At 44.4% G+C, this 13720-nt stretch overlaps 1 protein-coding gene across 1 annotated transcript; it reads right to left on the minus strand.

Moving 5' to 3' along the window:
- Window positions 1-1870: 1870 nt before the first annotated feature.
- LOC137342206 (endoplasmic reticulum resident protein 29-like) lies at window positions 1871-8455 on the minus strand. The gene is made up of 3 exons (XM_068005970.1): window positions 8305-8455; window positions 4957-5095; window positions 1871-4357 (listed from the first exon to the last, which is right to left on the minus strand). The coding sequence occupies exons 1-3, from the start codon at window positions 8425-8427 to the stop codon at window positions 3855-3857; spliced, it is 765 nt and encodes a 254-aa protein (XP_067862071.1). The 5' UTR covers window positions 8428-8455; the 3' UTR covers window positions 1871-3854.
- Between the last annotated feature and the right edge of the window lie 5265 nt (window positions 8456-13720).

The following is a 13720-nucleotide window of genomic DNA, read 5'->3' on the forward strand; positions in this document are numbered from 1 at the left end:
ACACATATTATGCCCAGTAATAAGATGCAGTGTACCCAGTAACACTGTGTTATGCAAGGTAATTTCCCATGGCATTGCTGATGGACAAAAGAATTTTTATTTCTCCACTTCTTTCCCACCATCTAATTCTTTCTGTATTTCTCCTCTTGTCTACCTCCACTCTTTTTCACTTCTAAGTGGCTGTCAAAGACTTTTACTGAGTGTGCACCTTTGATTGTATACAATTTTCTATCTCACCCATTATCATTGTTTAAGTATCTCCTCTTTGTCTCCTATATGTATCCCAATGTCAATGGCACATATTCCTTTACTGATGCACTGAATTCTTATATCTTCCTTTTGTAAAAAAACCCACGGTACACAGCAACGCTGGGTCATGTGAGATGGGAACAGGCTGTCCTGGAGTTTGTGAAACACATGCAGGTGAGAGAGAAGTTGTAGGATAAGGCTGGGAGAGTATGGGGCATGGGATGGAGGGGGACTGGGGCTTGGATTTGGGAGCAGAGCAGAATGGAAAAGTCTGGGGCTGAAGTTACAATTTGATCGAGATTGCCATTGTGCAGCTGCGCCTTGAGTCAATTGTGGTCTACTTATATGCAAAAGAAGCACTGAGGTGCACTCATCTGACACATATAGAGGCTTGGGGGATATAGGCAAAGAAGACAAGCTTTTGGAACAGAGCAGAAATCAAAGCCCATGGGAGAGAAGACCTGTGGTGGGTTGGGAGAGTTTGCTGGAGGCATTTCTGTCAATGGAATACATTGGTTAATAGGTAAGTTTAATCATTTGTTCCAGAATTGCTTCATTTTCTTTTTATATGTTTATATTATAAAGATCAATTAACAGGCATCAAATACCAATAATAAGGACTGGTAGGGCTAAAAAAAACCTTTACAGAGACAACCTTCAGATTCAAGGGAAAGGTCGAACTCTAGTCATTAGGCCACATGTACTTAGCTCATTGACTACTCTGATATCTGTGTTTTCAATATCCTCAGTTGATTACAGTTGCACAAAATCCGTAATTCCTACGTCTCTGCTGATGCCTCAGCAAATTTATCAAGCGAGTAACTGAGCCAAGCAGACCAGCCAAGTCTGATCTTAGGGGTGCTGCAATTTGCCTCACTGCCCCTGAGTTGGGAAGAAAAAATTGTCAAAGGTACCCAGTCCTGATCCCTAAGTTGTGACTGCCTCTTGAAAAGTGAATATATATGGGTATCAAATGAGGGCTGGATGCCCTCAAAGTCAAATCGCCTACCAATACTAGCTTCCAGGCTTTCAAGTGAAGAATAATCAGATATATGAGATACTGGAGGGTGAGTGGCCCCAACAGATCAAAACCACAGCAAGAATTAGCACCTTTTAGGAAAGGAAAAGCTTGCATTTGTTTAGCACTTTTCATGACCCTTAGACGTTCTAAAGTGCATCACACTCAATGAATTACTGTTGAGCTATAGTCACTGTTTTGTAGGCAAATGTAGTAGCCAATTTGCACAGTAAATGAGATAAAATGACCAGCTAATATGTTTTAGGAATAAATGTTGGTCAGGGCACCAGGAGAACCCCCTTGCTGCTCTTTGAAATAGTACCATAGGATCCTTCATATCCATCTAATCAGGCAACAGGGCCCGTTTATTTTCTCATCTAAAAGGTGGTACATATCAGCCTAGATTATGCAATCAAGTCTTGGTGTGGCGTTTGAACTCATGGCCATCTGACTCAGGCAAGAGTCCCACCATCAGAGCCAAGCTGACTCTACAAGAATGCTAGGGATGGAAAGCAACTTGTTCTGAATTCCAGAATGTAAAATGAGTTCTTCCTAAGTTGGAATCATAGTTACAAGATACAAATATAAGGTAAGAAACAAATATAAGGTGTGTAAATTATGAATTTTAATACATTTTTAAAACCAATTTGATCATTAGAACACACAAGTGGTTGTTTTCATGTGAGGACAATCCTGACCCAGACCGACTGTTGGGGGAGGATCTAAATATGGATGATTGCTAGGTGTACAGGTGTCACCAGTAGTTAGACAAGCCTTTTCCTTAATGCCACAGGAGTTGAGTGCGTTAGTGTACTCAGTCCGTGGAGTAACAGGATTTGGGCTCTCCTCTGCTCATGTTGAGGTCACTTCAGCTCTCAATCTGGGAATAGTCCCAAGTGAAGGGGTTGCCTTGTGCAGATATTGCTGAGACACCCTCCTGTGGGGAATCAGGCTGCCTTTTAAGGTGATTGGCAAAAGAACCAAAGGCGACATGAGAAAAAAACTTTTTTACGCAGCGAGTGATTAAGATCTGGACTGCACTGCCTGAGGGGGTGGTGGAGGCAGATTCAATCATGGCCTTCAAAAGAGAATTGGATAAGTACTTGCAGGGAAAAAATTTGCAGGGCTACAGGGATAGGGCCGGGGAGTGGGACTAGCTGGATTGCTCTTGCATGGACTCGATGGGCCGAATGGCCTCCTTCTGTGTTGTAACCATTCTATGATTCTACTGGGAGAGGGGAGGTTTTGTTTATTATTGTTTTACAGCCATGGGCCTCGTGCCCACCTCCCCTTCACCTGTGGTGCTTGGCACACCTGCGTTTTCATGTATGAATGGAGGCCCGGACACACCTGTCCACCTGCAGGATTTGACCATAGTTGGGACTTTGTACTGTTCCTTCTCTTGTGCTCCAGTGAGACAATGTTAGGCAATACTGTTCAGAAGTATTGCTATCCCAGCAACCACAGAGAAAGAGTTTTAATGGAACTATCATCTATACATTTTTTTTTACATCCTGACCTCTGTTTGGTTACTGCCCTCTGTGGCATTTTCGACATCCGGAGCTCACCTTGTGAAGTAACAGGACAGACCTGTGCCTCATCAGCTCGCTACGTGTTGGAACATTACTGAGAATAATCCTCAACAAAAAGTTAGTGAAAAAGTGTTTTGCAAGAATTAAAAAAAATTTTTTTTTTTTAAAAAGAGGTTTGTAAACAAATAAGACTTTTAACCATGTCACTGCTGAAGAGCTTCAAGATTTCTATAAATTTTGCTGTAGTTTTAAATATTTTATTGGATAGTTGTTAAATGTCAGTTTATATTGGTTTGCAATGGCATAACTCCCATGCCTTAATGGTATTTCCTCTCATAAGCTGGTCTACCTGTGCCATGTACCATTCCCTGGCTTAACAGTGTGGATGAATGACTTGTTCCCAGACTTCCACTGATGCTGATCTGAAATTGGTGAGTGGAAGGTGTGTGAAAGTAGTCTGGGAGCTTCTGTTCAGCAGCTCCTCCATAGCAGCACAGCTGAGATTGGGAACTCTGCGCAGTGAAGAGCATATTGGGCGGTGACCTGTGACCCACCATCTGTGGCGCAAGCTGCTGAAGCTTCAACTTACTGTGCTGCCACAATGTTGGTGAAAATTCCTCTTCAAAGGAAGGTCCTATGATCCCCCTCCCGCCCCGGGGCTCAGTTCCTAAATTTGTGGTAATGAGCCTTTTAGACCCAAGAAGGTCCCAGGTTTGAGTCCAAATCTATGCTGAGTTAACTGATGCCAGCTGAGATGATGGTGAGATGCCACAATTGTATTCAGTGCTCCTGCATTGGTGGGTGGGGGATGGAAATCAGCTAGGCCTCCTGCTCCTGATAGATATCCAGTGGGTCCTGCTAGGTGGCAGGTGAGAACAGGATCAGGCTCAGCTGTAATACAGCAAGAGTAAGAGCCTTTGGGTGAGAGAAGAGAAAGCAGGGGAGGGAGAAGAATTCCCGATGGCTAGATCCTCCCTTTCTTAGCAACTTAAGCAGTGACTTGGCCTACAGTAGGAAGTATTTTTTAAAAATTTTTAACAGATCCCAATTCTTCCTCACAAATCTTCTTTTACAATGCTGGGTATTTGGAACGAGCTCAGGATGTTCTGACGTTTCTGAAGCTCCATCTTCTTGGTCGAGCTCATTTTGCTCTCTCCCAGCAGTTTGCCGATCCGAGCAATCTCAGAACGGACGAACGAGTCGCCTTGCACCAGGACCTTGCTCATAATTTTGTGGTACTGTTCTGCCAATTTCTGCTCTGACTCTGGCGTCTCCTGCACCATGGCCTTCACCTTCTCCATGATCTTCTGGCGGCCCTCCTGGGTGCTCGTGCTGCGAAACTCCATGGCCAAGGAATCGTACTCCTCCAGGCAGCCAAGCATCCCGACCCACACACCTTTACTCTTCAGCCACTGCTGAATGGTGTCCTGATTAATCTCACTGGTGTACCGGACAGGATTCTCCAAATCCCCGTTAATGAACAGCAAGTAGATGGGATAGTCATCCTTTTCCACATTATATTTCACCCCAAGTTCTGAATTTTCCTTTTCACCATAATCTGTTTAAAAATGAAATTTTTAAAAATATAACTACAATGAAATCAATTTTTTCATGGCATAGTTTGATTATGTTTTTAAAACATCCTTTTTACTCAGAATTTGTTTTTGTCTCCTCTTCTCCCTGCCCCATCCCAAGGATATATTATTTCCCACAAGGCAGCTTCCTGGTCAAGCACTGACCAACCAAATCTCCCATTTTTCCTCTTTCCCTATACCAGGTGCCTCCCCTTCATTTATTATCTTCTCCTCCCAGCACAAGGGGATGGCAATAGACACTCGTTAGTTATCCTTCGGGGACTGTTTCTCAGCTCAGGACCTTATATCGGATGCAGGCTCCTAGTTGCGCTGCTCCCTGCCTGAATGCCACTCTGTCTACACAAGTATGTAAAACATGTTAAATCTGTACGGGAGCTTCATGTTAAACAGGTTTCAACTATGTGTTGGAGATGCATCATATTATTGCAGAGAACTGTAGGGACTAATCACCATGTTACAGAAAGTGGTTGAATAGAGGAGACTCTATGGATCAAATAGGTGACAATGCTGATCACATTATTTAATTCTTTGTTTAAACTTGGACAAGTCATTCAGTTCCTACCTGATATTCCCACCTCAGCCACCAAGAGCTCCTTGCTGGAAGCAGAGTTTTCCGCTAATTTCTTAAACTCATCCTGTTTCTCTCCATATGGATACTGCGTGTCAATCTTTACCAGGACATACTTCTGTTTGGGAATAACCTGCAGGGAACATTGAGATCTCAGGCACTGGGTTTGCACAATCCTCATCATCATCTGGAACTGCATTTCAAAGGATACATCTAACCCAGGACCTCCTTTACCAGCAAACCGATCTGCTATGTAGTCAGTGGACCATCAGAGTGCTGCTGTATTTGCTGCATGGTAATGTCATCACAGCAGAATATAAGGAATACATTTCAGAAGTTTCACTCTCACTCCTTACTTCCCCTCCAATTTTTTCCCCTTTTATGAGTTCCTCTCACACGCTGGGCTATATTTGTTGCATAGACGAGGCTTGTATTCCCTTGAGTATAGAAGATTAAGGGGTGATCTAATTGGGGTGTTCAAGATGATTATAGGATTTGATAGGGTAGATAGAAAGAAACTATTTTCTCTGGTGGCACAGTTCAGAACAAGGGGGCACAACCTTAAAATTAGAGCTAGGCCGTCCAGGGGTGATGGCAGGAAGCACTTCTTCACACAAAGGGTGGTGGAAATCTGGGAATCTCTCCATCAAAAGCTGTTGAAGCTAGGTCAATTGAAAATTTCAAAACTGAGATTGATAAGATTTTTGTTAGGTAAGGGTATAAAGGGATATAAAATCAAGGCAGGTAAATGAAATTGAGATACTGATCAGCCCTGATCTAACTGAATGGCAGAACAGGCTCGTGGGGCTGCATGGCCTACATCTGTTCCTGTGTTTCCATGGGTAACTTCTGGTATCTCAGCCTAGTGGCTTTTCTTCACATTTGAGACCAGACATTATGTAAACAATCTATTTGATTTGGGATAAGGGGCATCACAGTTAAGCTTGATCCTCTCCTCATTCGATATCCACATGCATGCTCTTCCAACTAGAGTCAATGGGTAGTAACCAGGAGTGGGAGCCTTGGCTGATTTTCCTTGCCTGGGGACAATGAGACCAATTGTAGTGCTCCTACACTGTATTTTAATCAGGCTGGTGTAAAAAGTCCAGTCCAGACAACCTTCAGATTCTGCTGTCATCCTGTTCTTTTGGACATGAGACCACAGCGCAATGCCAACTGGCATGCATCAGAAAAGGAGGGGAGAAAATCACGGGGAAATTTTAAAGAATGTTTAGGGGCATCTTCATGGCTAAGACATTTCTGGAATTTGTTAAAACTGTGAGTTTCACCCTCAGTTTATGGCGTCACACAAATCCCTCAAGTTGATACAGCCACATAACACATTCCAGGCATCATTTATTAAAAATTATTATTATTGAATATAAAACAAATGTGAAATATTGCTGAGTAATGCCTCTAAGGGGTAACTGTTTGTTAAAGAAACAGTCTTCATTAGGAAGTGTTTAGAGAGGGAGAATTATGAGACAGTTTCATTGCACACAAATGCAGCGATGATACTTTTTGTGGATTTGCCATGTTTTTGTAATAAAAATTTCTAAACCTCTTTTTGTGCAGCTGGTTCCCCTTTTAAAAATGAAGTGTATGATATTCCATAGCTCCAACCCACTATGTGGGTTAAGGGAATGTGTTATTGCCCTTTCCCTGGAGATTTTTTGGGGCATGGATTTTGTTTCCCCTTCTTTGCTCCCTAAGTGATTCATTGTGTGAAGCACTTTGAGACAGTTTGACAATGTGATAAGGCACTGCATAAATGCAACGATTTTTCATTTTTCTTAGTAACAAGTTTTGAAATTCGGAGTCTTGCAAAAATGCTGTATCCGATGAGAATGCTGCTTTACAATGGTTCCTGTTTTTTTTTTAAAATGACCCTTGTGTTCACACGCAGTGTCTGTCCACGATTGAGTTGCAGATTCGCAGATTTTCTGGGCTTGTGCTGCCCTCGTCTAATAATAAAAATAGTAATAGAAGAGCTGGAGTGAGGAAAGAGAAAAAAAAAAGAGCAGGCAGGAGCAAAAGGGGAAAAAAAGAGCGGGCAAGGGCACGGTAAAGAAAGAGCAGAAAGGGGCAGAGGAAGAAGAAGAAGACAGGCGCAGAGAAAAGCAAAGAAAGAGCAGGCAGGGGCAGAGAAGGAAAGAAAGAGCAGAGGGAAAAAGAGCAGGCAGGAACAAGGGGAAAAAAGAGCAGGCAGGAACAAGGGAAAAAAGAGCAGGCAGGGGCAGAGAAGGAAAGAAAGAGCAGAGAGAAAAAGAGCAGGCAGGAACAAGGGAAAAAAGAGCAGGCAGGAACAAGGGAAAAAAGAGCAGGCAGGGGCAGTGAAGGAAAGAAAGAGCAGAGAGAAAAAGAGCAGGCAGGAACAAGGGAAAAAAGAGCAGGCAGGAACAAGGGAAAAAAGAGCAGGCAGGAACAAGGGAAAAAAGAGCAGGCAGGAACAAGGGAAAAAAGAGCAGGCAGGAACAAGGGGAAAAAGAGCAGGCAGGAACAAGGGGAAAAAGAGCAGGCAGGAACAAGGGGAAAAAGAGCAGGCAGGGTTGAAGCAAGAAGGCGAGAGGTGGGAGGAACCGAAACTTACACGCGGGCGGAGAGGATTGGTGGGCAGATGGTCGATGCTGTTTGCTGTTATTTTTCTATTGGAGGAACGCAGTTCAAAAAGAAATCCTCGATTTTTATTAACAGACTGGCTTAAAAATACACAGCGGAAATCCGGGTCTAGAAAATTCTACACATCTTAGTCCGAGAGGACCCACGAACATATAAACACTTATACTCACGTCTACATAAACACTTATACACACACTGCACTGGAACTATGTATCAATGGGACGCAGTGTTGCAAACTCCTCCCCATGTAGCGATGCTGCCGCGCTTCGTGCTTCTGTTTAAATTGATTTATTCCAAATTTTAAAAATGGGATTAATCTGCAAATGATTGCATCCCCAACCCGTCTTTACTCGTCGTCTGGCTATTTCTTTAATAAATCTTCAAACGTATCTCTTTTTTTAAAACCCTGGGACTGATAAGAATCAATTTTCTCTTAACGGATTTCGATCCCAGTCCCTTGATGTTCTCTCACTGTCACATTTTTCAGTATTCACTACAATTCGGCGTCCAAAACACAACTGTATTTCCAAAACAAGAAAAAAAAACATCGTGCTTTTCCTTGTTATTTGATATTGCATCAATTTTATGGGTAGCAATGAGTTGAATATATTGTCAAATTTATTTTATATGCAGCACTTAGGAAGTTCAAATTTGACAGACGCCGGTGGAAATCACATGAACAAAATATTGAATATAAACGGAGCGTTTTAAAGATACACTCACCTTGTAAAAAGTGACCGTGTCCAGAGGGAGGGAGCCGACTGTGTGTAGGGCCCCAGTGGGAATAAAAAATTGCAAAAGCCCCACGGTCAGGAAGAGGAGAAAGGAGCTGCCGTCTGCTGCCATCGTCCAGTCCGCCTCACATCAGCACCATGTGATCATCGGGGCTGGCAGCTTCATGCAAATTATTACCAGCCCGCTAGTTCTCACAAACCTTGATATTAACAAAGTACAGATAAATAGTTCTGCAACCAGAAGGAAAGCACTGGACTAGTGACCACCGAGTGTGAGGGATGAACGCCACAAAAGTGGAATGGGGCTGATTTTATTATTGATTTTTTAAAAAGTTTTATTTTAAGGGTGTTTTGTTTTTTGAAGTTATCTTTGCTTCAGAAGGTGGGTGGGTGGGTGATCTGCTCCAAGTCACTGACCTCGTTCCCGAGTCAGCCACCAAAAGGCACAATGCAAGAAGGTGTTTTTTGTGGGGAGAGAGGTGACTCTTCTTCCATTTTCCCTCTCTGGGCATGACACCTTGTTACTTTTTTTATTTAGTCATGGAACGGGGGCAACACTGACAAGGCCAGCATTTATTGCACATCCCTAATTGCCCTTGAGAAGGTGGTGGTGAGCAGCCTTCTTGAATCGCTGCAATCCTTGTGGTGAAGATTCTCCCACAGTGCTGTTAGGAAGGGAGTTCCAAGATTTTGACCCAGCGACGATGAAGGAACAGAGATATATTTCCAAGTCGGGATGGTGTGTGACTTGGAGGGGAACGTGCAGATGGTGTTGTTCCCATGTACCTGCTGACCTTGTCCTTCTAGGTGGTAGAGGTCACGGGTTTGGGAGGTGCTGTCGAAGATGCCTTGGCGAGTTGCTGCAGTGCATCCTGTGGATGGTACACACTGCAGCCACGGTGCGCAGGTGGTGAAGGGAGTGAATGTTTAGGGTGGTGGATGGGGTGCCAATCAACCGGGCTGCTTTGTCCTGGATGGTGTTGAGCTTCATGAGTGTTGTTGGAGCTGCACTCATCCAGGCAAGTGGAGAGTATTCCACCACACTCCTGACTTGTGCCTTGTAGATGGTGGAAGGGCTTTGGGGAGTCAGGAGGTGAGTCACTCACCACAGAATACCCAGCCTCTGGCCTGCTCTTGTAGCCACTGTATTTATGTGGCTGGTCCAGTTACATTTCTGGTCAATGGTGATCCCCAGGATGTTGATGGTGGGGGATTCGGTGATGGTAATGCCGTTGAATGTCAAGGGGAGGTGGTTAGACTCTCTCTTGTTGGAGATGGTCATTGCCTGGCCCTTGTCTGGCGCGAATGTTACCACTTATCAGCCCAAGCCTGGATGTTGTCCAGGTCTTGCTACTTGCGGACACGGACTGCTTCATTATCTGAGGGGTTGCGAATGGAACTGAACACTGTGCAATCGTCAGCAAACATCCCCATTTCTGACCTTATGATGGAGGGAAGGTCATTGACGAAGCAGCTGAAGATGGTTAGGCCTAGGACACTGCCCTGAGGAACTCTTGCAGCAATGTCCTGGGGCTGAGATGATTGGCCTCCAACAACCACTGCCATCTTCCTTTGTGCTAGGTACGACTCCAGCCACTGGAGAGTTTTCCCCCTGATTCCCATTGACATCAATTTTACTGGGGCTCCTTGGTGCCACACTCGATCAAATGCTGCCTTGATGTCAAGGACAGTCACTCTAACCTCACCTCTGGAATTCAACTCTTTCGTCCATGTTTGGATCAATGCTGTAATGAGGTCTGGAGCCGAGTGGTCCTGGTGGAACCCAAACTGAGCATCAGTGAGCAGGTTATTGGTGAGTAAGTGCCGTTTGATAGCACTGTCAATGACACCTTCCATCACTTTGCTGATGATCGAGTGTAGACTGATGGGGTGGTAATTGGCCGGATTGGATTTGTCCTGCTTTTTGTGGACAGGACATACCTGGGCAATTTTCCACAATTTCGGGTAGATGCCAGCGTTGTAGCTGTACTGGAACAGTTTGGCTAGAGGCGCGGCTAGTTCTGGAGCACAAGTCTTCAGCACTACAGCCGGGATGTTGTCGGGGCCCATGGCCTTTGTTGTATCCAGTGCACTCAGCCGTTTCTTGATATCACGTGGAGTGAATTGAATTGGCTGAAGACTGGCTTCTATGATGGTGGGGATATCTGGAGGAGGCTGAGATGAATCATCTACTCAGCACTTCTGGCTGAAGATGGTTGCAAACGCTTCAGCCTTGTCTTTTGCACTCACGTGCTAGACTCTGCCGTCATTGTGGATGGGGATGTTTGCAGAGCCTCCTCCTCCCGTTAATTGTTTAATTGTCCACCACCATTCACGACTGGATGTGGCAGAACTGCAGAGCTTTGATCTGATCCGCTTGAACCGCTGCAGTCTGTGTGGTGTTGTGTCTGTCTGTGCTGTCGAAGAAGCCATGGTGAGTTGCTGCAGTGCATCCAGTAGAATGTACACACTGCAGCCATGGTGAGCCGGGTGTTGGAGGGAGTGAATGTTTAGGGTGGTGGATGGGGTACCAGTCAAGCGGGCTGCTTTGTCCTGGACGGTGTCGAGCTTCTTGAGTGTTGTTGGAGCTGCACGCATCCAGGCAAGTGGAGAGTATTCCATCACACTCCTGACTTGTGCCTTGTAGATGATGGAAAAACTTTGGGGAGTCAGGAGGTGAGTCACTCGCCACAGAATACCCAGCCTCTGACCTGCTCTTGTAGCCACTATATTTATGTGGCTGGTCCAGTTAAATTTCTGGTCAGGGTGACCCTCCCAGGATGTTGATGGTGGGTTATTCGGCGATGGTAATGCCGTTGAATGTCAAGGGGAGGTGGTTAGACTCTCTCTTGTTGGAAATGGTCAACGTCTGGCATGAATGTTACTTCACTTATCAGCCCAAGCCTGGATATTGTCCAGGTCTTGCTGCATGCGGGCACAGACTGCGTCATTATCTACTTTCCCACAGAAACCCGGTTATTTGCATAATGGCAGGATTACTTCCATTCCTCTTTTTATGCAATTTAACACTCTATTCGCTCTTTTTGATAGCAGCCAGGCATCTGCTTAATCCCTGGAGAGATTTATCTACAATGACTCCCAGATCTATTTGCTGATCCATCTTTCTCAGTATTTTCCTGCAATCCTTCTGCCTGTTCCGTATCCCTGAATGCAGGACTTTACACTTACAGGTATCTACATTGAACTGGATCTACCAATTGTCTGCCCAGCTCCCAAATAGTTTAAGTTCTCTTGAAGCTTGTTCCCATCTTCCACTTTATTCTCTACTATTTTGGCGTCATCTGTAGCATTTGAAATGAAACTGCTGACACCCTCTTCCAGATCGTTTATGAAAATGTTGAAGAATGCATGACCCAATACCAAGCTTTGCGGGACCCCCCTCATCCCACCCTCCATCCAGAATATTTCCCACCCACATAGACCCTCTTTCCCATTACCCAGCCATGATTCAATCCATCTCAACATGCTCCCAGCAATACCATGTCTGATAATTTTCTGAACTAGTTTTCTGTAAGATACCTTGTCAGAAACTTTGCTAAAATCCAAGTATATCACATCTACATTCTCACCTTTTTTTTTGTTACTTTATTAAAAAAAGTCTGTTAAATTTCTCTGTCATGACTTCCCTTTTGCAAATCTATGCTGACTCTTGACAATTAGATTATAGAGCCATAAATGTTCCACTATCTTGTCCTTGATAATAGATTCTAGGATTTTCTCTGATTCTGATGTGAACCTAACTGGTCTTTAGTTAACCCCGTCCCTCCAGATCCCCTTTCAAAAGTGAAAACTATTCTCTAACATGGGAAATGTACCTTATTAATTCCAAGCTTAAAATGCCAAGCATTATTATTTCATATGTTTGACATGTGCAATATTAGATCAGTGAGTATTACAATGAAGGAAATAACTTGCATTTATATAGCGCCTTTCACGACCTCAGGATGTCCGAAAGCACTTTACAACCTATAAAGTACTTTTGAGGTGTAGTCACTGTTGTAATGTAGGAAACATATTGTAAACGAGTTCAATCCCTGGGCTGTGTTTAGTTAGCTAATCTCAACTGGGGCAGTAGTATGGATACTAGTTGACCTCAGTTCCCATTGCCCAGGGAGCGGGACATCAGATAAGGACTCCACTCCTGATTGTTATCCAGTGACCCCTGCTAGAAAGGTTTGCAAATAGGTGTGAGGACAGTATCAGGTTGTGATGACCCTCATGGTGGAACAGCCAGTGCAAATCCATGCTGACCCTTAGCAATTAGATTATATCGCCATAAGTGTTCCACTATCTTGTCCTTGATAATAGGTTCTAGGATTTTGAGGTACCGGAAAGAGACACATGCCCTTCAGGAGAGGAATGGAGAAAATTAAAAATAAAAACACGTACCAGTGGTGTCACCATTTTCTACTGGGCACTTTACAGCCTTCTGGCCTTAACATTGAATTTAACAACTTTAGACCTCCCATTTTCTCTCAGACGGCAGGTGCTGGTGATGCAGGATTGATGCACCAGAGCCACTGGGAATGGAGGAGGCGTAGGCTGGTGCTTGGGGTGAGGATCCCCTATCAGTACAAGGCCGGCGGAGTGGTCCGCACCCCTGGGGTCTACCTGCCTTTCTTTTGCTACATTCCCGGGCCAAGGGAGACTTCTCCTCTTTGCCATATTTTCCATGCTTCCCTCCCCCTCTGCTATTCTGCTGTAACTGTCTACACCTCCTCTTGACCCATCTTTTATTTCTATACTTGTCTCATTATCCCTTTGCCTTGCTCCATCATCACTTTTGTCATTTAATCAATCCTGCCCTCCACTTTATCAAGCGTTCTCCAAGGCGGCCTTCGAGACACACGACAACGCAAAATCGTCGAGCAGAAATTGATAGCCAAGTTCCGCACCCATGAGGACGGCCTCAACCGGGATCTTGGGTTCATGTCACGCTACATGTAACCCCACCAGCAAGGAGAAAAAAAAGTAATCTGTTTTTAATATTCTCTCTCTCTCTCTCTCTCTGCCTTTCGGGTCTCTTTCTCTCTGTCTGTGGAATTTGACACAATGTGTATTCAGCATACTGGGACCTACTGTTTTCCGTGGCTAACCTGTCTGAACACCAATGACACCTTTTGATTGGTGTGATGGTGTCCCAGCCTAATATAAGATATGCGATTTGAGAACCTCTTATTCACTCACTCACCTGACGAAGGGGATAATCTCCGAAAGCTTGTGATTTTAAAATAAAATTGTTGGACTATAACCTGGTGTTGTAAGATTCCTTACATTTGTCCACCCCAGTCCATCACCGGCATCTCCACATCATGTCCACTTTATCAGCCAGTCTCCTGTTTCTCTCTCCACAGATGTTGCCTAACTAGCTGAGTGTTTTCCAG

This window comes from Heptranchias perlo, chromosome 25, assembly GCF_035084215.1.
Source record: "Heptranchias perlo isolate sHepPer1 chromosome 25, sHepPer1.hap1, whole genome shotgun sequence".
NCBI classification, from domain to species: Eukaryota; Metazoa; Chordata; class Chondrichthyes; order Hexanchiformes; family Hexanchidae; genus Heptranchias; species Heptranchias perlo.

What these genes read in the sequence shown, in the direction of transcription:
- LOC137342206 (XM_068005970.1), bottom strand. Translation starts at nt 8,427, where the DNA reads ATGGCAGCAGACGGCAGCTCCTTTCTCCTCTTCCTGACCGTGGGGCTT. An exon ending in ACACGGTCACTTTTTACAAG is followed by an intron (nt 5,096 to 8,304) that starts GTGAGTGTATCT and finishes TGTTCCCTGCAG; the next exon opens with GTTATTCCCAAACAGAAGTA. An exon ending in GGCTGAGGTGGGAATATCAG is followed by an intron (nt 4,358 to 4,956) that starts GTAGGAACTGAA and finishes ATTTTTAAACAG; the next exon opens with ATTATGGTGAAAAGGAAAAT.